This window comes from Grampus griseus (assembly GCF_964374135.1).
Source record: "Grampus griseus genome assembly, chromosome: X".
Lineage (NCBI taxonomy): Eukaryota > Metazoa > Chordata > Mammalia > Artiodactyla > Delphinidae > Grampus > Grampus griseus.
The window spans coordinates 128,363,388-128,388,645 of NC_138999.1; the positions used below are offsets into that span (position 1 = coordinate 128,363,388).

Sequence of the window (25,258 nt, forward strand, 5' to 3'; positions counted from 1 at the left end):
TGGGTCCTCCCACTAGTGCCCAGGCCCAGCTGAAAAGGCAGGTCTCAGCTGGTGGTGCCTGCAGGGCCAGGTCCCCGGACCCTGCCCAGCCATCATCACTGACAGAGCCAGGCGCCCAGGACCCAGCTGGCCCTCAGGCTTTTATTTAAACTGGAGAGAATCTGACGCTTCCATGGACTGTGACGAATGGAGACTGCCACCACCATTACGTTGCTGAGGTGGGGATGGGGGAGAGGTTCACTGCTGCTTCAAGGCCTGAGCCTGGCCAGTGGGCAGTGGTAGAGGGGGCTCTGGAGCTCTGTGGGACACAGCCCTCAGCCTGTCCCCAGGCCCCCCAGCTTACCTGCCAGGCCCCCCAGCTCACCCACCGCCCTGAGGCCAGAAAGCCTGGAGGGCCTGGGGAGAGGGCCGCCATCCACACTCTCACCACACTCTCTGACTCGAGGACCCCTGTGAGCTGACTGTTGTCTGAGTGGGCCCTCTGAACCCCATGGCAAGGGTCTCATGCTAACCACTGCACACCTGCCCTGCCCTTGTTACATCCTAGGAGGGCACTGCAGGGGCGTGGACAGCAGCTGAGCTGAGGGGTTCACACCATCCAGTAACAGATGTCTGGCATGTGGGTGGGCAGAGGCCGGCATCTTGGGCCCTGGGCCCGGGCACCAAATGTCCCCTGTACTGGCGTGGAGGGACCATTTGGGGAGCGTGTCAAATCCTGTATCCTAGTGTGGTAGTCCCAGCCGGCCCGTCTGTCCAGGCTTGCACTGCCCCACCTCGGGGAGGACTTGGTAGGAGCAGGCAGGCCAGGCAGCTGCATTATTTCCTCCGGGGCCATTTCCTGTCCTCCCTGACCTTGGGGAGGGCAAACACCCCAGCTTCCTGGCCTCCCCTTGCTGCCAGAGGCGCCCCCACAATGCCTGTGCTGGGGCCTTGCACGTCAGATGCGATGAGCGACCACCCCTATCACAAGGTCACAATGTTCCAGCCGCAGCACCTTCAACTGGCATTTCACACCAGCAGAGGGTCTCCCAAATTCACAGTCACAACATTGCCATCTCCACTGGTCTGCTGGTCTACCTGTCAGTGTGCCTGCATGGAGACCTGAAACACCCCAGACTCAGACTCACCCAAGACGACAAGCTGCAATGTGTGTGTGTGCCTGAGGCTGCTGCAGCGCACTGCTCTTCCAGGCCTTGGGCGGCAACTGCTGGGGCAAACGGGGAGAGCGCATAAACGAGGCCAGTCCTGAGGAAAATGACCCAGGGAAACTGCCACTGTGGGGATCAGTGTGACACTGACTGTTGGTGGAATGGGACCATTAGTGTGCCCGCACTGTCCCTATTACAAAAATATATGCTTAGCAGTGTACCAACACAGCTTTCTCAGAGCAATTTTGACACGAGTTCATTCAAATATATTAATGTCCTCATGTAAATAATAATTAAAAATAATCTCTTCTATAGCATTTGCTATGTAACATTCTTAAAGTATTTAATCTTCACAATAACCCTATGAGGTCGGTACTATTGTTATACTCATTTATGGGTCAATAAACTGAGGCAAAGAGAGACTGAGCAATTTGCAGAAGATTACCCAGCTAGTAAGTAGGAGAGCCTGAATTCAACTCCAGATGGGTTGGCTCCACAGCTTATGCTTTCTAACCACTACGCTCTACTGTTTGAATGGATTTATTGGGTTAAAACCTAAAGTTCACATAGCAGAATATGGGCTGGCCTACATCACCCCTCTTCAAAATAAGAGTGAACACGTATTAAGCTCTTACTATATACCAAACAACTTTGAGTGTTTTTGGAGTATTAACTTTATACCCTCCCATCAACTCTGTAATCCAATAGTTAATTATCAGTTAATTATAAAATTATGCTGGATTTGTCAGAAGCATTTTACATATTGAGCACTCCATCCTCCTGGAATGAATCTCTTCACCAAACTCCTAGGCCATGTTGCTCTTCTGGTTTCCCTCCTACATCATGACCTGTCCAATCTCCTTTGCTGGTTCCTTTAAATTCTCAACATTTGAGATTGTCATGACTCAGTACTCTTTTCTGTCTCACTCCCTTGGCATTCTTATCCAGGCCTGTATCTTTAAATAATATCTTCAATTTTGATAATGCCCCAATGTATATTTTCTGCCTGGGCTTCCTACTTGTTATGGGTTGAACTATGTCTCCTGGAAAGATATGGTGAATTCGTAACCCTGAATACCTCAAAATGTGACCTTCTTTAGAAAGAGGCTTGTTGCAGATATAACTAGTTAAGATGAGGTCGTACTGGAGTAGGATGGGACCTAATACACTATGACTGATGCTCTCTTTTCAAAAGAAGAGAGAGACACAGGGAGATGTGTGATGACAGAGGCAGAGACTGTAATAGGGGCGGGGCAGGTACGAGCTAGAGCAGCCCCGCTCAGCCATTGGTTGGTGTCACAGTGGGCTCCTCCCCCAAGCAAGCAACCGTTAGCAATCAACTGTCAACAAACTACCATTAGTGGTCCCACTCAACCACTGGTTGTTATTCCTTGCTCCAACAACTGATCTGATTTATTGGCCTGTTGTGTGGCAAGCAGAATGAGCTTGGGCTTGGTAACAAATTTTTGGCAAAGCTAGCCAGGAGCCTTTCTGCTTGTGGCCAGCCAGCCCAGGTTGGGGAATTTTCGGGTAAGGCCCTAGTGGCTGCTGGGTACACTTGTCCTGAGGATCTTCCCTTCAAAATTCCCTGAAGTGGCACCGGCTGCCCCAGCGCTTGGTAGTTGGAGCAAGGAACCAACATTTGGGAGCCGATGGGCTCCATATAGTAGGGTAAGTCACTCTGGTGTGTACAACAGGGAACATTTTCCCCTCTCAATTTGGGCTTTTGCTCTAAGGGACAAGCCAATTTGTTCATTTGATTGGGGTACCCTGTTGGAGAGGGGAATTGCTGTTGGACTCTACCTGATTTGTGAACTGATTTATTTGCTTTTGTTTTGTGTTCATTTGCTTTTTTGTTTGTTTGTTTGTTTGTTTTTGTGGTACGCGGGTCTCTCACTGTTGTGGCCTCTCCCGTTGCGGAGCACAGGCTCCGGACGCGCAGGCTCAGTGGCCATGGCTCACGGGCCCAGCCGCTCCGTGGCATGTGGGATCTTCCCGGACTGGGGCACGAACCCGTGTCCCCTGCATCGGCAGGCGGACGCTCAACCACTGCGCCACCAGGGAAGCCCCATTTGCTTTTGTTTTGCGTTCATTCATGATGGAATCTGTTTGTGTCTTTGGTATTGGAATTTGCCTGTGCTTTTTGTGTTTTGTTATTCTTGAACTTATAAATATGGGAAATACTCCATCTGTCCCTAAGGAAAGCCCCTTGGGGTATATCTTAAATAAATGGGCAAAATACAGCTATGGGCCTATGACTAAGGAAGAGATGATATTCTATAGTAATAGTGTGTGGTCCCAATATACGTTAGGATCAGGAGAGTGATGGCCCTTGAATGGATCACTTAATTATTATACAATCTTGCAATTACAATTGCTTTGTGAAAGAGCATGTAAAAATGATGAGATTCCATATGTAGAAGTATTTATGCTATTGAATCAGGAGGGAAAGAAGTCAGATAGCTGCCACCTTATGGTACAGCTGTCTGAAAGGAAAACTAAGGGAAAACCTGTTCTACAAAAGGGAGAGGGGGAAAGTGAGAGTGAGGACATGTTATTTCAAAACTTAAAACCCCCTCTGGCCAACCTGGCTCCTCCACTGGCCGAGCAGACTGCAACAGCAGTTGTTCCGACAACCCCCATGCCACCAACATATTCACGGCCCCCTGTTTCCCCTACTTATGGGGATCAATTAGAAGTTTCTATGTTAACCCTCGTGGCACAGGGGCCTGGTTTGGTGTCACCATCTAAGACCCAACAGGCCACCCAATTTGGACTGGGAGCCACTTTCGGAGCAGGGCAATTTCCCTTGTGCCAATATCCCATAGGAAGCCTTAGTGCAGATGGCCAACAAACTGTGTTTCTATGGATGCACAAGCCATTCTCAACTTCAGATTAATTGGAAAAATCATAACCCTACATACCAAGAGGACCCCCTCCATATGACTGAACTTCTCACTTCTATCTTTGCCACTCACCATCCCTCTTGGGCAGACATTCACACTCCTATGAATATGATGCTTACTGGGGTTGAAAGAAGGATGGTTGTTGACAAGGCTAGAAAGGAATCACACCAGCTCCATCTACCAGACCCAGATGAAGCTCTAGAAGCAAATCTGGCAGTTCGTATTGCTGAGCCTGACTGGGATCCTAATAATGGGGGCATGCCGCTTCTAGAATATTATAGGAAATGTGTCTTAGTGAGTCTTAGAAAGGGAGTACCCAGGCAAAAGAGCTTAGACAAAATTCAGGAGATACACCAAAAACCAAATGAGGATCCATCAGAATTTCTAGAAAGAATTTATCAAGCTTATAGGTGCTACACTGATGCAGACCCTGAGGCCCCCCAAAATATGAGAATGGTAAATGTGACATTCATTGGGCAAAGTGCCCCAGGTATAAGAAGAAAATTACAAAAGTTTGATGGTGCACTTGGAATGAACCCTTCTCAATTGGTAGACGTTGCTTTTAACGTGTTCAACAGCAGGGCACAACGACAGAAGCAAGAGGATGCAAGATGGAACGCCGCTTTGTTGGCAGCAGCATTGGATTTCCGGAAGGCTACTAACCCGGAGAGAGGTAAGCCACCACTGGGGAGAGAACAATGCGCTTACTGCAAGGAGGAAGGGCATTGGAAAAAAGATTGCCCTAGGCTGAAGAATAAGAAAGAAAACAATAAAAGAAAGATAGGAGCCTCTCATATGGTAGAAAGGGAGGAACATTCTGATAATGAATGAAGAGGCCCGGGGCTCCCTTGGACTTGAGGCGTCCAATTTCAATTTCCCCACAGGAGCCCCAGGTAACTTTGACAGTGGGGGCCAAGTTGACTGACTTTCTGATAGATACAGGTGCAACATACTCTGTGGTAAACACCAAGGTGGCACAGAAAACATCTGCAGGACCCAGAAATACAGGTAGTCTAACAGTATTGTTGGACAGTCCTGTCTCAAGGATTTAAGAATTCCCCTACCTTGTTTGGGGAAATGTTGGCTTGGGACCTTAGAAACTTAATATTGGATGAAGGACTTATACTCCAATATGGGACAATTTGCTTATAGCAGGCCCTACATATGATAAGTGTCTATAAAATACCATTAGAACCCTAAACTATTTGGCCAATTGTGGATATAAGGTCTCCCAGAAAAAAGCCCAAATATGTAAGCAACAAGTCACGTATCTGGGCTTTGTCCTTTCCCAAGGACAGTGGGGTCTTTTGAGTAACAGAAAACGGGAAATTGCAGGCTTGGGAACACTCAAGACTTGCAGACAACTGAGGGGGTTTCTGGGAATGGCAGGGTTCTGTCAGGTTTGGATCCCAAACTATGGGCTCATAGTAAAGCCCTTTTGTGAGGCTTTAAAGGGACATGATTTTGAGCCCCTTACTTGGACTACAGGATGCCAAACAGCCTTTGAAACAATAAAAACAAAGTCAGTCTCAGCCCTGGCTTTGGAACAACCAGACTTAAAGAAACCTTTCAAATTGTATGTCCATGAGAGATAAGGCATAAGTCTTGGGGTGTTAATTCAAACTCCGGGGAATAGCCCTCAACCTATTGCCTGCTTCTCAAGACAGGCTAGAACAGACTGTTAAGGGATGACCCCTCTGCCTTCGAGCTGTAGCAGCTACTTGTGACATATTTCAGGAAGCTGAGAAGTTTACCCTGGGGCAACCCACCACTGTGTATGTTCCTCACCATGTCCTTTCTTTACTGGAGCAGAAAGGGGGCTATTGGCTGACTTCGGGGAGAATGGGAAAGTCCAAGCCATTCTCCTGGACAATCCCAACGTAAGACTTCAGGTCACTTCAGCCCTAAATCCAGCCACATCTCTCCGAATTGATGTTGCACAATCCCCAGAGCACGACTGCCTACAAATCATCAAGCTAGTGTATTCTAGCAGACCTTGGCTGAACCAGATATGAAATTGTTCACCGATGGAAGCAGCTTCATGGACCAAGGTAGGTGATGCACTAGGTATGTGATGGTAACCCTTGAAAGGATTGTTGAAGCAGAAGCCCTGCCCCCAGGGAGCTCAGCTGGGAAGGCAGAAATCATTGCTCTGACAAGAGCCCCCCCGCTCCTCGCTAAAGGGAAGCAAGTAAATATATACACAGACTCTCACTATGCATTCTCTGTGGTGCATGCCCACGGGGTGAACTGGAAAGAAAGGGGGCTTCTCACTTCAAACAATAAAGACAAAACATGCTTCTGAAATCCTGTCACTATTAGAAGCAGTCCATAAGCCCTCACAAGTGGCTGTAATGCACTGCCCAGGCCACCAGAAGGGTGAGACTCATATAATAAAGGGCAGTCAGTTAGCTGACCAAGCTGCAAAGAAAGCAGCAAAGAAATGGGGTTAACAATCCATGATAGGGTCACTTCTCCCACAGATCGACTTGTCAACATACCAGTCAGTGTATTCAGGAAAGGAGAAGGAGAGAGCCAAAGAGTGGGGATTCACTCTCGATCATACCTCACTTGGCTAGAAATGTAAAGTACAAGGAATTGTTTTGATTCCTCTTGGACACTGTGCTGCAGCACCTTCATAATAGTACCCATTACGGGAGAGATGCCACCTTACAACAGATTCAAATATATATAATGGGGCCTAACCTACAAAGGGCCATCCAGCAAGTCACTCAAAATTGCATGATTTATGCTAAAAATAACACAAAGACTGCTGTCACACTTCCCCAGATGGGGACTCAGCACAGAGGAACCTACCCCACCGAGGACTGGCAAATAGACTTTACTCAAATGCCTTGAGCCACAGGAAATTTCAGGTACCTGCTAGTATTTATGGACACTTTTTCAGGAAGGGTGGAGGCATATTGCCCCAGGACAGAAAAAGCCTCCAAAGTGGTTAGAGTCCTCCTTAAGGACATTATCCCCTGATCTGGAGTGCCTAACTCCCTTCAAAGTGATAATGGGCCTGCTTTTGTCTCTAGCATAACCCAACAAGTGGCTAAAGCACTGCAAATGAATTGGAAGATACATTCATCCTGGAGACTACAATCAACAGGAAAAACCGAGAGAATGAATTATACATTAAAAAGGAGCATTGCTAAAATATGTCAAGAGACTAATTTAACTTGGGATAAGGCCTTGCCAGTTGCCCTGCTATGGATCAGAGTGGCTCCCAGAAGCAGGCTTAAATTGAGACCCTTTGAAATATTGTATGGTAGGCCATTCCAGGTGTCTGCCCAGGTGGGAGAATCTATAAATGCTCTGAAAGATCTAGCAGTTGCCAATTATGTTAAAGCTCTGGGCACTATACTAACCTCTGTTCATGAGTTTGTTGCCAGCAGGTGTGCCCATACAACTGATGTAACGTTACATCCTTTCCAGCCCAGAAACTGAGTCCTCCTTAAAACCTGGAGGGAACAAGGGACTGAGCACCAGCTGACCGCAAGGTGGACAGAACCACATGTGGTATTACTTATCACACACTCATCTGTCAAGTTAGCTGGAGTAAAGCCATGGATTCATCACACTCGGGTTAAAGCAGCACCACTGTCATCAGAAAATGACCCAACTCCTGACAGGCCTAGAGAGCAATGGGTTTATGAATCCTTAGAAGACTTAAGATTGCTCTTCAAAAAGAGTAAGTATTGGGCTTCCCTGGTGGCGCAGTGGTTGAGAGTCCACCTGCCAATGCAGGGGACACGGGTTCGTGCCCCGGTCCGGGAGGATCCCACATGCCGCGGAGCGGCTGGGCCCGTGAGCCGTGGCCGCTGAGCCTGCGCGTCCGGAGCCTGTGCTCCGCAACGGGAGGGGCCACAATGGTGAGAGGCCCACGTACCGCAAAAAAAAAAAAAAAAGTAAGTATTGAGATTAAAATTTCATTGTAGAAGGAATTTCATCAGGTTCAAATGGTTGTAGATAAAAAGAATTGTATTGCTTACTAACATTTTTAAGGAATATTCTCGACCCAAAACTGATCAATTCCATTTCACAATCACCCCCTCATCTCCCCTGTTCAGTGGGAAGTAGCCAGAAAAATCGTCACCCCTTTTCCCACAAGATTGTGGAATGGACATTGACAGTGGGGAATTGTAATAGTGGTGGGGCAGGCGTGAGCTATAGCAGCCCCGCTCAGCCATTGGTCAGTGTTGCAGTGGGCCCCTCCCCCAGGTGAGCAACTGTCAATGAGCGACCCGTCAGTGGTCCTGCTCAGTCATTGGTCAGCACTACAGTGGACCCCTCCCCCTCCCCCTCTACTGTATAAAAGGAGCCTCCAGAAGCAACCAACCCAGCCAGCACCTTGGCTTCAGACTTCTAGCCTCCAGAACTAGGAGACATAAATCTCTGTTGTTTTAAGCCATTCAGTTTATGGTACTTTGATATGGCAAACCTAGGGTTCCCTATAATGCTCTACACCTATATATTCCATTACCCATTAGATATCACCACTTGGGGATCTAATAGGTATCTTGACCTAACATGTCCAAATCTTAGCTCTTACTGTCTCCATTTCCTACCCCTCCAAACTATCCCTTCCAACAGATTTTCCTATCTCAGTAAATGGTAGCTCTCAGGAGCACAAATCAAAATTCTTCAAAATCTTTAACATCATCGACCACTCCCTCTCCCTCCCTCGTACATGTTTCCATGTGTGCATACACAAATGCAGACACGGGCACAGATACATTGACAGTTCTTCAAAATATATTTATAATTTGAGCATTTCTCACCACTTCCGCTGTTACCACTTTGGACTAAGCTACCATCATCTCTTACTTAGAGTACTGTAATAGCTTCCTAATGTGCCTTGCCTCTGTACTTGTCCCCTTCAATGCATTCTTAGCATACCAGCCAAAATGAGTCTATTATAATAAAAGTCAGATTCAGTCTTTCTTTTGCTTAAGGCTCCCCAATAGTTTCCCATCTCTCAAAGAGTAAAAGGCAAATTTCCCCAAAGAGTCTCCAAAGGTCCATGCAATCTGATTGCTCTACTACCTTTCTTGTTAGAGCATCTTATTTTTCACCTCTCTCTCTCTCTCTCTCTCTCTCTCTCTCTCTCTCCCCCCCCCATTTGGTTTCAGTATGTCTCCCAAATGAGTCAATTTTCCACTTTCCTACCTCACCCACTCCCTTGTACCTAAGCCTAGGAAGCACCATCTGGTTAGCCAAAGCTCAATATACAATCCATATTGTGTGTGTATTCACATTCTAGCTTGTTTATGTGAACATGAAAAATACAAGTAGGCTTAGTTTTAATTTAGCAAAGAACTATCATACAAAATTATAGAATTTCTTCATTACAACATTGGGATTGCTTTTTTTTCTCTCTGCCGCTTTTTCAATCCTTTTATTTCTTTGTTCCCCACCCCCTCCCCCTCTCTCCTCCTTCTCCCCCTCTCTCCTATCTGTGTACATTTCAACTGCTTTCTTTCCCTGTCCTTCTGTTCACTCTTTTTCTCAGCTGAGGAGGCACTGAAGATTTATTTTTAACAATAGTTGGACTTTGATTAGCTTGGGGAATTTCCTCCCCTTCCGCATATTAGTCTCACACCCCTGAATTCCTTCCTGTCTATTAATCCTATATCTGATCATGTAAAATATTTAATATTTATTATATATTTTATATAAGTTATATTCTGTAGATCTGAAAGGAAAGCAAGTGGACTTTTCAAGAGCTTATCAAATTAGCCATTGTTTTAAATAACTGAATATATTTTCTTAAGCCTCTCCTTTTCTATCCTTCTTTCCTTCAATTTCTATCTTGTTGTTTCTCTTCCAAAGAAGCAAAGAGAGTGATTTAAGATCAGGAAGGTGGTGGAATAGGACAGCCCCAGCTCTAGTACCCTGTCACAAAAATATGGTTTAGCAGCTACCCACAGAAGAGAACACCTTTGTGAAAATCCCAGATCTAAGAAGTAAAGCTGAAGCAGCACCCATCTGGGGCATGAAAACCAAGAAAAGTGACATTAGAAGGATAACAGAAGTGGTATCAATTTGTCGCCTTCTTCCTTCCCCCAGGCCAGCTCAGTGCAGCACCTAGAGGGTACCTCTGAGTCTATGGTTTCTCCAGTGGGGAAATGAGAACCCAAGGCAGATATCCAGGTTTCCTGGGCATTCCTCTGGAGGCCCACTTCTGCTTTGCCTCATGGGGAACGCTCTGGGAATTGGCAGGGCCAGATAATTTGGGGTCAGCTAGCACAAAGGAATATGGCATACCTCATAGCCAACATTGTGCGAATCTTGGAGGTGGTATCAGGTCCCCTGCCAGCATCATTGCCTGATCAAAAGTACAGTCAGCAGTCTAAATTCAACTGCAAGGGAACCCAACCTCTGAGAGCAGCCCACAGCTCTGGCATACAGAGGAGTAAATACAAAAGCCCCGCCCAACAGCAGAGCTCAAGCCAACTGCAGAACTCTAGCAGAGCCCTCTTCCAGTGGCAGTGAGCCACGCAATAGGGCCACGTCCCTTGGTGGCTGTTGCCTCACTGCACCAAAATGGTGACCTCAGGGGTCAACTGCTGCTCTGGCTAAGCAGTCATGGGGTTTTGGCGCCCCCCCCTCCCGCCCACAGAATGGCATCTGCAGGTGGGTCAAAACACACCTGCCACGCTGCTCTTATTTTCTGATTTGTCTTCACTTACCTATGTTCCAAGTCTAAACAAATAATATACACAATGACAGTAATGAGAGTTTTTCTAACAAATGGTCAAATTTCTAGGAAAGATGCAAAAATAAGATCAGGCTCCTCTTAGAAAATTAATGTAAATATTGCAAATAAGGGAAAATGGAGTCAGTGCTGAAGTAGGGAACAGTGTGAAGAACTAGCCACCAATTTAGAGAAATTTCATTCATTTATTTAACACATGTTTGAATCTGGAGCAAAGAGCAGGAGCTCTCTGCTTAGAACTACTTCATGCTGAGTACTGACAGCTTTCAGAGAGAAAACCACTCATACAAAACAGAACACCCACAGATTGTGGGATTTTCTCTGGCCCAACTTCCCATTAGTATGTTGGACCCCACATAGAGGAGCATACCAGAATTCAGAAAGGAATGCCCATAATTTATAGTCACATGAAAACAATATACATTTATGTGAGGTAATATTTATATGGTTTCTAAACCAAAGGGTGTCAAATAATATACAGCAAAAAGTCCACCTCCTTCAAACCATTTCATTTCTCCTTCCTTTAACTACAATTAACAGCTTCTTGTGTATATTCTAGAAATACTATTCCTATACTAATATATATCCTTATAGTCTTTGGTGGTTTTATATTTGCTATTTTCACTCAACAGTATATCCTGAAGATATTCCCATTGAACTTCCTCATTCCTTCTTACACCTGCATAGTTTACTGATATACATTGTATCATGTTTACAAAACTAATTTGCTATTATAATCTAATATCTGCAATAACCCTACTTTCAAATAAGGTCACATTCTGAGGCACTAGGGTGCAGGATTTCAACATATCTTTTGGGGAGACATAATTCAATCCATAACATCTGCATTGCCAAGAGTGAAGGGAAACTGGAATGCTCATACACTGATAATGAGAGTGTGAACTGTTTCACCTTTTAGAATGGCAATTTGTCAATATGTGTTTAAAAATTTTTAAATGTGTCTACTTTCTGAAAGAGCAATCTCAATATTTTGTTTTTATCCTAGGCAGGTAATTACATAGGAACAAAATGCTATATGGAAAAAGAAGGTCTTTGCAGTGTTCTTTATAGCATTAAAACGGAAAATAATCATAGGTAATTGGTTAAATGGATTATGATCCAGTAAGATGAAGATATTATTGAGTTTCACAATGAAATGCTATGCTTCCCACTGATAGCAACACTTATCATTGTCAAGAAGGCTGGCTGTGGCCTCAGATGATGGCCTTTTAATTTTCTTTTTAAATTTAGAGTAAAACTAAAACAGGTAATAATTAATATATGCCCATTCTAATTGTTAAAATATTATTACTAACTACTTAGAACTAACAACAAAAAACAAATGTTGGTGAGGATGTGTGGAAATGGAAACCCTCATGTACTCTTGGTGGGAATGTATACTGGTGCAACTACTATGGAAAACAGTATGGAGTTTCCTCAAAAAATTAAAAATGGGGGACTTCCCTGGTGGTCCAGTGGCTAAGACTCCACGCTCCCAATTCAGGGGGCCCGGTTTCAATCCCTGGTCAGGGAACTAGATCCCACATGTCAAAACTAAGAGTCTGTGGGCTTCCCTTGTGGCACAGTGGTTGAGAGTCCGCCTGCCGATGCAGGGGACACGGGTTTGTGCCCCGGTCCAGGAAGTTCCCACTTGCCGTGGAGCAGCTGGGCCCATGAGCCATGGCCGCTGAGCCTGCGCGTCCAGAGCCTGTGCTCCGCAATGGGAGAGGCCACAGCAGTGAGATGCCTGTGTACTGCAAAAAAACCTCAAAAACAAACAAACAAGAAAACTAAGAGTTCACATGCTGCAACTAAAAGATCCTGCATGCCACAACTAAGACCTGGTGCAGCCAAATAAATAAATAGATAAATAAATAAATAAATATTTTTTAAAAAATAAAAATGGAACTACTATACGATCCAGCAATTCCACTTATGGGTATTTATCTGAAGAAAATGAGAACACTGGCTTAAAAAGATATATACACCTTCATCTTCACTGCAGCATTATTTACAATAGCCAAGACATGGAAACAACCAAAGTGTCTCTCCATGGATGAATGGATAAAGAAGATGTGGTATATACAGATACAATGGAATATTATTCAACCATAAAAAGAAAGAATTTTTGCAATTTGCAACAACATGGATGGACCTTGGGGACATTATGCTAAGTGAAATAAGTCAGACAGAGCAAGACAAATATTGTATCTCACTTACATGTGGAATCCAAAAAACAAAACAAAATGAACAAAAAACCAAGCTCATAGATACAAAGAATAGATTACTGGTTGCCAGAAGCCAAGGGTAGGTGTTAGGTGAAATGGGTGAAAGGAAACAGAAGGTACAAACTTCCAGCTGTAAAGTAAATAAGTCCTTGGGGTGTTATGTACAACATGGTAACTATAGTTAGAATACTATACTACACATTTGAAAGCTGTTAAGAGTAGATCTTAAAAGTTTTCATCACAAGAAAAAAATTCTATAACTATGTATAGTGATGGACGTTAACTAGACTTCCTGTGGTGATCATTTCATAATACATACAAATATTGAATCATAATGTTGTACACCTGAAACTAATGTCAATTATATCTGAATAAAAATATATCACTGGGCTTCCCTGGTGGCACAGTGGTTGAGAATCTGCCTGCGAATTCAGGGGACACGGGTTCCAGCCCTGGTCTGGGAGGATCCCACATGCCGCGGAGCAACTAGGCCCGTGAGCCACAACTACTGAGCCTGCGCGTCTGGAGCCTGTGCTCTGCAACAAGAGAGGCCGTGATAGTGAGAGGCCCGCGCACCGCGATGAAGAGTGGCCCCCACTTGCCGCAACTTAGAGAAAGCCCTCGCACAGAAACGAAGACCCAACACAGCAAAAATAAATTAATTAATTAATAATAAAAATATATCACTAGCTTGTGTGTACATTTTATTTGGATCCTGTACACTTAGTAACAAGAAAACATGCTTACAATATAAAATTACATAAAAAACAGCTTATAAAACAGTATCAATATTATGGCCCCATTTATATAAAAACATATTTATATTAAAAGTGCAAAGAGAACCTTCTTAAAGGTTACACACCAAAATGTATAATAATCAGTTAATGCACAAAATTCTTCTAAAAGTTTTTTTCTAGATGGTGGAATTAAAGAATATTTTAATTTACATTTTTTGTTCCTCTGATATTTCTAATTTTTCTATCATGAACGTGTGATAAAAACTAAACAAACAGTGGCTTAACCAAATGAAATGGGGCTGCTTGAATTGCTAATGATGGGTCTCAAAAGTTGATACCAGGTGAGCAGTGCTAAGGAGGGATGGGGAAGTCAGGAGAGTGAACAGATGCTATAGCCCCAGGAATTCTCTCCCTTCTACGGAGTGGACCTCCAGGGCCCCTGGGTTACCCTTGGTCTCTAGGGGTCTGCCTTGCTGTGCTGGGATGCACAGAACCTTCATCAGGAGCCTGGATACTCTTTGCTTACAGGCTGGGGTGGGAGGGAGGGGAGGGTCTGATCTCAGATGGGAGGTCATTTGCAGCAGCAGCGGCACCCCACAGCAGGAGGTGGCTTCTGCTCAAAAATGCAAGGGTCACAGTAGGACAGTAAAAATACACTTTGTACATGCAGGCACTAAAGGTCCTCCTCCCTCTACCTGCTTGGAGAGAACAGAACTGGCCAGGTGGGTACTTTCCCCTCACCCCCACAGATCAGCTGACCTTCTCCAAGAGATCATGTTCTCACAAACCTCTGGTCTTTTGAAACTCTGTATTGCCATTCTCAAGAATAGCCTTTCGGGCTTCCCTGGTGGCGCAGTGGTTGAGAGTCTGCTTGCCAATGCAGAGGACACGGGTTCGTGCCCCGGTCCAGGAAAATGCCACATGCCGCGGAGCGGCTGGGCCCGTGAGCCACGGCCGCTGAGCCTGCGCATCCGGAGCCTGTGCTCCGCAACGGGAGAGGCCACAACAGTGAGAGGCCCGCGTACCGCACACACAAAAAAAAAGAATAGCCTTTCCCCACACCAAGTTCCAAATCTCTAAATCCTGTTGTCCTTTAAATCCATTTCAAATGCTGCTTTTTTTTACATTCTAGCCCCTGGTCCTAGGATGGAGGGAGAACAGACCACAGACATACTGTAACACTATGAGAGGGAACAGCAGTGTCCAGCTAATGAAAAAAAGGACAAGAGTACCCTACTTCATTTATAATTGTGGATTCAGAGATCTTCCATGGAGACAAGTGTTGAAAGTTCCCACCCTTTCATGGCAAAAAATATTGTAAGATATGTGGGCCCCTAAGATATACTCCATTTTGTCAAATACCCTAAAGTTAGTTGGGATTCAGGGTGTGTCCTTCCTCAGGCCCCTACAACTGGTCAGTTTCCAAATAGATAGGACTTAAGGCTACAGAACAAGCCTCTAAAAACCATTTATCAATATCCAAGGAAGAGCCATTGAGAGGACCTGGCAATGTTTGCCAGACACACTTGTTTCTGAAATGGGTGATTCATTTAAGAAAATAATTCCATGGCTCATTCCTGGACCTCCTGGCTGTGTTCTGGACCCTCCTGGGGTTATTACATTGCCACCTCTGTATTGGCGGAGTTAAGCAAATATCTTCATGAAAACTTTAGGATCAAAGTTTAGCTCTCCCACTATCATGGCTTCCCTCTGCTTTCTCTTCTACCACAGTCCAGCCCTAATGACCTCGACCTAACTCACGAAGAGACAGCAGGGTATCATGGTTAAAAGCATGATCTTGGAAGCCAATCTGCCTGGGTTCAGATCTTGGCTCTGACATTACATAACTGTGACATGGAACAAATTACTAAACATCTGTATGCCTCAGTTTCCTTAAGATAATAGTACCTACCTCACAAGACTGTTTTATTAACATAAGTTATTATAAGCACTTAAAACAGTGACTGGTATGTGGTACAGGTTACAAAAATGCTTGCTAAATAAAATAAATAAATACCTGTACTAGACCGGATTATTTCTGTCCCAACAACATGGCCCAGCAGGTCATATTGATTCAGTCGAGAGCCATCCTGTGCCACTTCCACAGATTTGTTCTTCCCAAGAGTCCAAGAGTAAACTACTTCGGCTGTTGTATAGGCATCTAAGGCAGAAAAAAGTCAAGAAGGAGAAGTGAAGGGAAAGGAAAATGATTATTTTTGATACTAAACTTGCATGAGATTGAAATACAACTTCCATCCCAAAAGAGTTTTAGGTATGTGGTATATCTTCAACTGAAGTACATTTATCCATGCATGTATTAAGTACTTGTTGAACAATTACTAACAGTTTATGCTGGACACACAGAAATAAACCCAAAGTGGTCACTTGCTTCAATGACTCACAGTCTTCTGGACTGCCAATAAATTGTTAAACTTTTCCTTCTCTTGGAGGATAGAGAGTAGGGGCAAGGGGAGGAATGGTTAAAATATTACCTAATGCAGATGTCACAAATTCAAATGCCCACAGGAACTAGAGAGGTATCTTAAATGACCAAATCAGGCTAGTTGTAGGAAAAATAAACTGCTAGAAATGTAATACAATTTTCTTTAACTAATTATGGGGTGAACATATGAAATAATGTAAAATATCATACTGGGGATGTTTTAAATTAAAAATGAAAAATTACAAATTAAAAAAGCAATAATTAATGATTACAGTTTTATTTTGAAATGTATTACCACTTTAATTTTGCAAACCAGAAACCTGCCACCATTTCTTCTGCATCAGGGTATTAATGTCAGGTCTTGTATTTGGAATTCCAATGTTGAGTACAGAATTTAGTACAGATTAATTTTAACAGGGGTGTGGGTAAGGAAACGGTGAGGGAATGAGGAGTAAGGTTATTTAGTTTTAGTCAGTATCTTAAAAGAATAGAGTTGCTTTCTTTCCAGACACAGATTAACTCTTTGCACAGTGGGTTTTATATTTGGGGTGAGCACTTTGCCCTAACTCAGATATCTAGGCTCATAGGGAAACTGACAACCATACTGCTCATACTGCTCCTCTTCATTCATTTTTGAGCTGTTTATTGTTCAAGTCATTGGGAGGTATCCAGCTCATGGTGGCAGCTATTATGTCCATAATATGCTCTACTTAAACCTTTTACCACAAAGCAAATAATTGCTAGTCAATCTACCAATGAACGAACATAAATTCTGTATCCCTACAAAACTTTGCAATGCTGGATATGTATTTCATAAAAGTCTGACATTAACACTTACATATATTAATTGTGATCTGCTTATGTTACATTTTTTAGGACTTTTTTCAATATATTCAAGTAAACCATTTTCTGATTTGCTTATAATGGACAACATGCCCAAAAGTTGTTCATTCACATCAAAATTCTCATTGAAATTATGAGAAAATACACATAACTATCATAAGTGACAAAAGAAAATGCCACAGGAAATCTAACTTTTAAACATAATGTGCCCTGTATATGGTCTCAGTCATTTCTTCAACTCACTGACAAAAATACTTCTGGTTCAATGTATAATTTCTACTGCAATTAAAGACATTTTTATGAATCTTGTGTCTATAAAATATTTTGATGCCTGTGAAGGTATATTGCTTAATTAATGCATAACTGCTTTTCCCAGCAGCAACACTTAATGTATATATTCAAATACAAAACCTGTTGAACTTTCAGTCTATTTAATAAAATTAAGATTTTCATTGTACATCTTTTTTAATATATCAATTATGGTTCTTATAATGGATTGCATAATGTTGATATCTGAAGTTTTATTTTTCAACAAAAGCATACTGTGTATGCATAGAAACAGTGTATAAATAGTCTTCATTTTTATTAGGAAATGCAAACTTGCCACCTTTTTTGAAATAGTCCTTTCAGTCTATCTTTAATTTATTTATTTTAAATTTTTACAGCTATGGGTACAAGAACTATGTCACTTTCCTCTTAATTCAACTAGGAGCTCTTAAATCTATCAATTAAGTGAGTTGATTAATGGCAACTGACATTAGACCTTGTTTTCAGGGAGAGAGCAGAAAGTGCCCACATACAAGGGACAGCCACTACTCAGCCCCAGCTGTTTGTGGCCAGGTGGGGATTTGAGTCCAATCTTCTGATTTCATAAAATAATAAACAAATCTGGAATTTTGTATGACATCTCCCAAATTTCAAATCTTGGAGGATAATTTTGAAGGTTACTAACACTGTATAGATCAAATAAATGACATCTGCAAACCACCAACTTGTAACCTCTTGTCTAGAGGTTTTCCCCTATGGATGGCTGTGGTCTTTTGTGATTCTGTTTTGGAAACAAAGCATCCTCTGCTGCCTATGGGGTATCTAGGGCTCCCAACTAAAATTGAGATCTTTAAACTACAATCACCAAGAAGAAAGGGATATCATCTCCTCAGGACTCTTCTCACACACTTACCTAAAACTTATACTAAGACTATTAAGTGAGGACTATCACAAGGCTATTAATAAAATGTGATTTCACAAGGTCCTTGTCCTCTCATTTTCCCCAGTGCCTTCTAACCTTAATATATATGTTTGGGTTCTACTATGCCTAAACATATAATTACCTGTATATGTCTTCTTTTGTTTATTTTTATTTTTTTATACAGCAGTTTCTTATTAGTCATCAATTTTATACACATCAGTGTATACATGTCAATCACAATCACCCAATTCATCACACCACCATCCCCAGCCCCCGGCAGCTTTCCCCCCATGGTGTCCATACATTTGTTCTCTACATCTGTGTCTCAATGTCTGCCCTGAAAACCGGTTCATCTGTACCATAGTTCTAGGTTCCACATACATGCGTTAATATACAATATTTGTTTTTCTCTTTCTGACTTACTTCACGCTGTATGACAGTCTCTAGATCCATCCACGTCTCAACAAATGACCCAATTTCGTTCCTTTTTATGGCTGAGTAATACTCCATTGTATATATGTACCACATCTTCTTTATCCATTCGTCTGTTGATGGGCATTTAGGTTACTTCCATGACCTGGCTATTGTAAATAGTGCTGCAATGAACATTGGGGTGCATGTGTCTTTTGGAATTATGATCTTCTCTGGGTATATACCCAGTAGTGGGATTGCTGGATCATATGGTAATTCTATTTTTAGTTTTTTAAGAACCTCCATACTGTTCTCCATAGTGGTTGTATCAATTTACATCCCAACCAACAGTGCAAGAGGATTCCCTTTTCTCTGCACCCTCTCCACCATTTGTTGTTTGTAGATTTTCTGATGATGCCCATTATAACTGGTGTGAGGTGATACCTCATTGTAGATTTGATTTCCATTTCTCTAATAATTAGTGATGTTGAGCAGCTTTTCATGTGCTTCTTGGCCATCTGTATGTCTTCTTTGGAGAAATGTCTATTTAGGTTTTCTGCCCATTTTTGTATTGGGCTGTTTGTTTCTTCAATATTGAGCTGCAGGGGCTGTTTATATATTTTGGAGATTAATCCTTTGTCAGTTGCTTCATTTGCAAATATTTTCTCCCGTTCTGAGGGTTGTCTGTTCGTCTTATTTATGGTTTCCTTTGCTGTGCAGAAACATTTAAGTTTCATTAGGTCCTATTTGTTTATTTTTGTTTTTATTTCCATTATTCTAGGAGGTGGATCAAAAAAGATTTTGTGATTTATGTCAAAGAGTGTTCTTCCTATGTTTTCCTCTAAGAGTTTTATAGTGTTCGGTCTTACATTTAAGTCTCTAATCCATTTTGAGTTTACTTTTGTGTATGGTGTTAGGGAGTGTACTAATTTAATTCTTTTACATGTAGCTGTCCAGTTTTCCCAGCACCACTTACTGAAGAGACTGTCTTTTCTCAATTGTATATCCTTGCCTCCTTTGTCACAGATTAGTTGACCATAGGTGCGTGGGTTTACCTCTGGGCTTCCTATCTTGTTCCATTGATCTATGTTTCTGTTTTTGTGCCAGTACCATACTGTCTTGATTACTGTAGCTTTGCAGTATAGTCTGAAGTCAGGGAGTCTGATTCCTCCAGCTCCGTATTTTTCCCTCAAGACTTCTTTGGCTATTTGGGGTCTTTTGTGTCTCCATATAAATTTTAAGACTTTTTCTTCTAGTTCCATAAAAAATGCCATTGGCAATTTGATAGGGATTGCATTGAATCTGTAGATTGCTTTGGGTAGTATAGTCATTTCCACAATATTGATTCTTCCAATCCAAGAACATGGTATATCTCTCCATCTGTTGGTATAATCTTTAATTTCTTTCATCAGTGTCTTATAGTTTTCTGCATACAGGTCTTTTGTCTCCCTAGCTAGGTTTATTCCTAGATATTTTATTCTTTTTGTTGCAATGGTAAATGGGAGTGTTTCCTTAATTTCTCTTTCAGATAATTCATCATTAGTGTATAGGAATGCAAGAGAGTTCTGTGCATTAATTTTGTATCCTGCAACTTACCAAATTCATTGATTAGCTCTAGTAGTTTTCTGGTGGCATTTTTAGGATTCTCTATATATAGTATCATGTCATCTGCAAACAGTGACAGTTTTACTTCTTCTTTTCCAATTTGTATTCCTTTTATTTCTTTTTCCTCTCTGATTGCCATGACTAGGACTTCCAAAACTATGTTGAATAATACTGTTGAGAGTGGACATCCTTGTCTTGTTCCTGATCTTAGAGGAAATGCTTTCAGTTTTTCACCATTGAGAATGATGTTTGCTGTGGGTTTGTCATATATGGCCTTTATTATGTTGAGGTAGGTTCCCTCTATGCCCACTTTCTGGAGGGTTTTTATCTTAAATGGCTGTTGAATTTTTTCAAAAACTTTTCCTGCATCTATTGAGATGATCATATGGTTTTTATTCTTCAATTTGTTAATATGGTGTATCACATTGATTGATTTGCATATATTGAAGAATCCTTGCATCCCTGGGATAAATCCCACTTGATCATGGTGTATGATCCTTTTAATGTGTTGTTGGATTCTGTTTGCTAGTACGTTGTTCAGTATTTTTGCATCTATATTCATCAGTGATATTGCTCTGTAATTTTCTTTTTTTGTAGTATCTTTGTCTGGTATTGGTATCAGGGTGATGGTGGCCTCATAGAATGAATTTGGGAGTGTTCCTTCCTCTGCAATTTTTTGGAAGAGTTTGAGAAGGATGGGTGTTAACTCTTCTCTAAATGTTTGATAGAATTCACCTGTGAAGCCATCTGGTCCTGGACTTTTGCTTGTTGGAAGATTTTTAATCACAGTTTCAATTTCATTACATGTGATTGGTCTGTTCATATTTTCTATTTCTTCCTGGTTCAGTCTTGGAATGTTATACCTTTCTAAGAATTTTTCCATTTCTTCCAGGTTGTCCATTTTATTGGCATAGAGGTGCTTGTAGTAGTCCCTTAGGATGCTTTGTATTTCTGCGGTGTCTGTTGTAACTTCTCCTTTTTCATTTCTAATTTTATTGATTTGAGTCCTGTCCTTCTTTTTCTTGATGAGTCTGGCTAATGGTTTATCAATTTTGTTTATCTTCTCAAAGAACCAGCTTTTAGTTTTATTGATCTTTGATACTGTTTTCTTTGTTTGTATTTCATTTATTTCTGCTCTGATCTTTATGATTTCTTTCCTTCTGCTAATTTTGGGTTTTGTTTGTTCTTCTTTCTCTAGTTCCTTTAGGTGTAAGGTGAGATTGTTTATTTGAGATTTTTCTTGTTTCTTGAGGTAGGCTTGTATAGCTATAAACTTCCCTTTTGGATTGTCATGTTTTCATTGTCATTTGTCTCTAGGTATTTTTTGATTTCCTCTTTGAGTTCTTCAGTGTTCTCTTGGTTATTTAGTAACGTATTGTTTAGCTTCCATGTGTTTGTGTTTTTTACGTTTTTTCCCCTGTACTTCATTTCTAATCTCATAGTGTTGTGGTCAGAAAAGATGCTTGATATGTTTTCAATTTTCTTCAATTTACTGAGGCTTGATTTGTGACACAAGATGTGATCTATCCTGGAGAATGTTCCATGCGCACTTAGAAGAAAGTGTCATCTGCTGTTTTGGGATGGAATGTCCTATAAATATCAATTAAATCTATCTGGTCTATCGTGTCATTTAAAGCTTCTGTTTCCTTATTTATTTTCATTTTGGTTGATCTGTCCATTGGTGTAAGTCAGGTGTTAAAGTCCCCCACTATTATTGTGTTACTGTTGATTTCCTCTTTTACAGCTGTTAGCAGTTGCCTTATATATTGAGGTGCTCCTATGTTGGGTGCATATATATTTATAATTGTTATATCTTCTTCTTGGATTGATCTCTTGATCATTATGTAGTGCCCTTCCTTGTCTCTTGCAACATACTTTATTTTAAAGTCTATTTTATCTGATATGAGTATTGCTACTACAGCTTTCTTTTGATTTCCATTTGCATAGAATATCTTTTTCCATCCCCTCACTTTCAGTCTGTATGTGTCCCTAGGTCTGAAGTGGCTCTCTTGTAGACAGCATATTTATGGGTCTTGGTTTTGTTTCCATTCGGCAAACCTGTGTCTTTTCGTTGGAGCATTTAATCCATTCACGTTTAAGGTAATTATCAATATGTATATTCCTATGACCATTTTCTTAATTTTGGGGGGTTTGTTTTTGTAGGTCCTTTTCTTCTCTTATGTTTCCCACTTAGAGACATTCCTTTAGCATTTGTGGTAGAGCTGGTTTGGTGGTGCTGAATTCTCTTAGCTTCTGCTTGTCTGTAAAGCTTTTGATTTCTCCATTGAATCTGAATGAGATCCTTGCTGGGTAGAGTAATCTTGGTTGTAGGTTCTTCCCTTTCATCACTTTAAGTATATCATGCCACTCTCTTCTGGCTTATAGAGTTTCTGCTGAGAAATCAGCTGTTAACCTTATGGGAATTCCCTTGTATGTTATTCGTCGTTTTTCCCTGGCTGCTTTCAATAATTTTTATTTTTACCAGTTTGATTACTATGTGTCTCAGTGTGTTTCTCCTTGGGTTTATCCTGTATGGGACTCGCTGCATTTCCTGGACTTGGGTGGCTATTTCCTTTCCCATGTCAGGGAAATTTTCGACTATAATCTCTTCAAATTTTTTCTCAGGTCCTTTCTCTCTCTCTTCTCCTTCTGGTACCCCTATAATGCGAATATTGTTATGTTTAATGTTGTCCCAGAGGTCTCTTAGGCTGTCTTCATTTGTTTTCATTCTTTTTTCTTTATTCTGTTCCGCAGCAGTGAATTCCACCATTCTGTCTTCCAGGTCACTTATCTGTTCTTCTGCCTCAGTTATTCTGCTATTGATTCCTTCTAGTGTAGTTTTCATTTCAGTTATTGTATTGTTCATCTCTGTTTGTTTGTTCTTTAATTCTTCTAGGTCTTTGTTAAACATTTCTTGCATCTTCTCGATCTTTTCCTCCATTCATTTTTTGAGGTCCTGGATCATCTTCACTATCACTATTCTGAATTCTTTTTCTGGAAGGTTGCCTATCTCCACTTCATTTAGTTGTTTATCTGGGGTTTTATCTTGTTCCTTCATCTGTTACGTAGCCCTCTGCCTTTTCATTTTCTCTATCTTTCTGTGAATATGGTTTTTGTTCCACAGGCTACAGGATTGTAGTTCTTCTTGTTTCTGTATATGTCTTCTTATCTTTGCCATTCAAGTGGTTGTAACTCCCTATGGTTAAAGGACAAAGCAGTGTTCTGCCCAATATACCCAAGAGTTTGACAATGGAAATTAGAGCAGGTCCTTCTGTGAAGGGGTAGGTGATGGAAGATATTATCCACCCCCAGGAAAGAAAAGGAATTTCTTGCTGAACCTCTTAACTTAAACTGAGTACCTTGAGCATACAATCCTGAATATTAGCCCTAAGAATCCTAGCCTGTTCTAATACAGATGTGACAATAAATTGTGCAGCTACCAGTTCCTTAGAAACTTCACTGGGCCCAGAGTGGCAACTTGTTTTATGCAAAAAGCAATGGTTTCATTTCTTTGATAATAATCAAAAGGAGGAAAAAGGATTTTCTTCTCATTTGTTGGAGGTCAAATCAGGAAAGGCAAAAACTACTAAAGGAAGAGAAGGAAGAGGGAGAAATATATTCAAAAAACAAATTGAAAACTACTTGATTGTCTGCTCACAGCCTGACCCCATATTTGTAAAAAAGGTTAATAAGGCATAGTGAGCACCACCAGTATGCCCACAATCTATTGATGGAGACAGACATTGCACAATAGTTATAGCACAAGCCTAAACATTAGATGTATGCACACTAATGAAACAAAAACAAGTGTTAAGTGAAACCAGAAGGAGGCTCTATTGATTCTGCTTAGAGTGTAGTGTTAGAGAAGGATTCATAAACTGGGTGATACTCAGAAGATGAGGTCACATTTAGTAGGTGATAGAAGGACTTTCCTAGCCAAAGAACAACACAGCAAAGGCAAAAATCCATATGAGAGCATGGAGTGTTAAGGGAATTAATGGTATCCCTGGACTTACAGGCTAAAAGGAAGCTGAGGTTATATTATAAAATAGCTTAATTGCCCACACCAAGAAATAAGAGTTTTATGGCCTTAAATGACACATTAGACCCATTGGACTTAATAGATATTTAAAGAACATTCTGTCCAAAAACATCCGAATATACATTCTTTTCTGTGCACATGGAAGTTCTCCAGGATAGATCACATTCTGGCCACAGAGCAAGTCTCAATAAATTTAAGAAGATCGATATTATATCAAGCATCTTTTCTGACCACAAAATATGAAACTAGGAATCAATTATAGGAAGAAAAATGGAGAAAACACAAACACGTAGATGCTAAACATCATGCTACTAAAAAACCAATGGGCTAACGAAAAAAATCAGAGAGGAAATCAGAAAATACCTTGAAACAAATGAAATGAAAGCACAACATTCAAAAAGCTATGGGATGCAGCAAATGCAGTTCTGAGAGGGAAGTTTATGGCAATACAAGCTTATGTCAGGAAACAAGAAAAATCTCAAATAAACAACCTAACCTACCATCTAAAGGAATTAGAAAAAGAAGAACAAAGAAAGTCCAGAGTCAGCAGAAGGAAGGAAATTATAAAGATCGGGGGGAAAAAAATGAAGTGGAGATCAAAAAGAAAAACCACCCACAACGATAGAAAAGATCAATGAAACCAAGAGCTGGGTTTTTGAAAAGATAAATAAAATTGACAAGACTTTAAGCTATGTTTATTAAGAAAAACAAGAGAGAGGATGCAAATAAACAAAATAAGAAATGAAAGAGGAGAAATTACAATGAATATTACAGAGATACAAAAAATCATAAGAGAATACTATGAATATATGCCAACAAATTGGACAACCTAGAAGGAATGGATAAATTCCTAGAAACATACACTCTTCCACAGTGGAGTCAGAAAGAACTAGACGATCTGAACAGACTGATCACTAGTAGTGAAATTGAATTAGTAATCAAAAAACTCCCAAAAAACAAAAGTCCAGGACTAGACAGCTTC

At 41.3% G+C, this 25,258-nt stretch overlaps 1 protein-coding gene across 1 annotated transcript in view; it reads right to left on the reverse strand.

The window, feature by feature from the left end:
• Nucleotides 1–25,258, reverse strand: part of GABRA3 (gamma-aminobutyric acid type A receptor subunit alpha3) — a gene marked incomplete at both ends in the record, with an annotated part of 150,684 nt that overhangs the window by 19,979 nt on the left and 105,447 nt on the right. Inside the window, one exon of the mRNA XM_082681362.1 lies at nucleotides 15,761–15,904. Coding sequence (XP_082537488.1) covers nucleotides 15,761–15,904 — 144 coding nt within the window. The remainder of the gene's footprint in view (nucleotides 1–15,760; nucleotides 15,905–25,258) is intronic.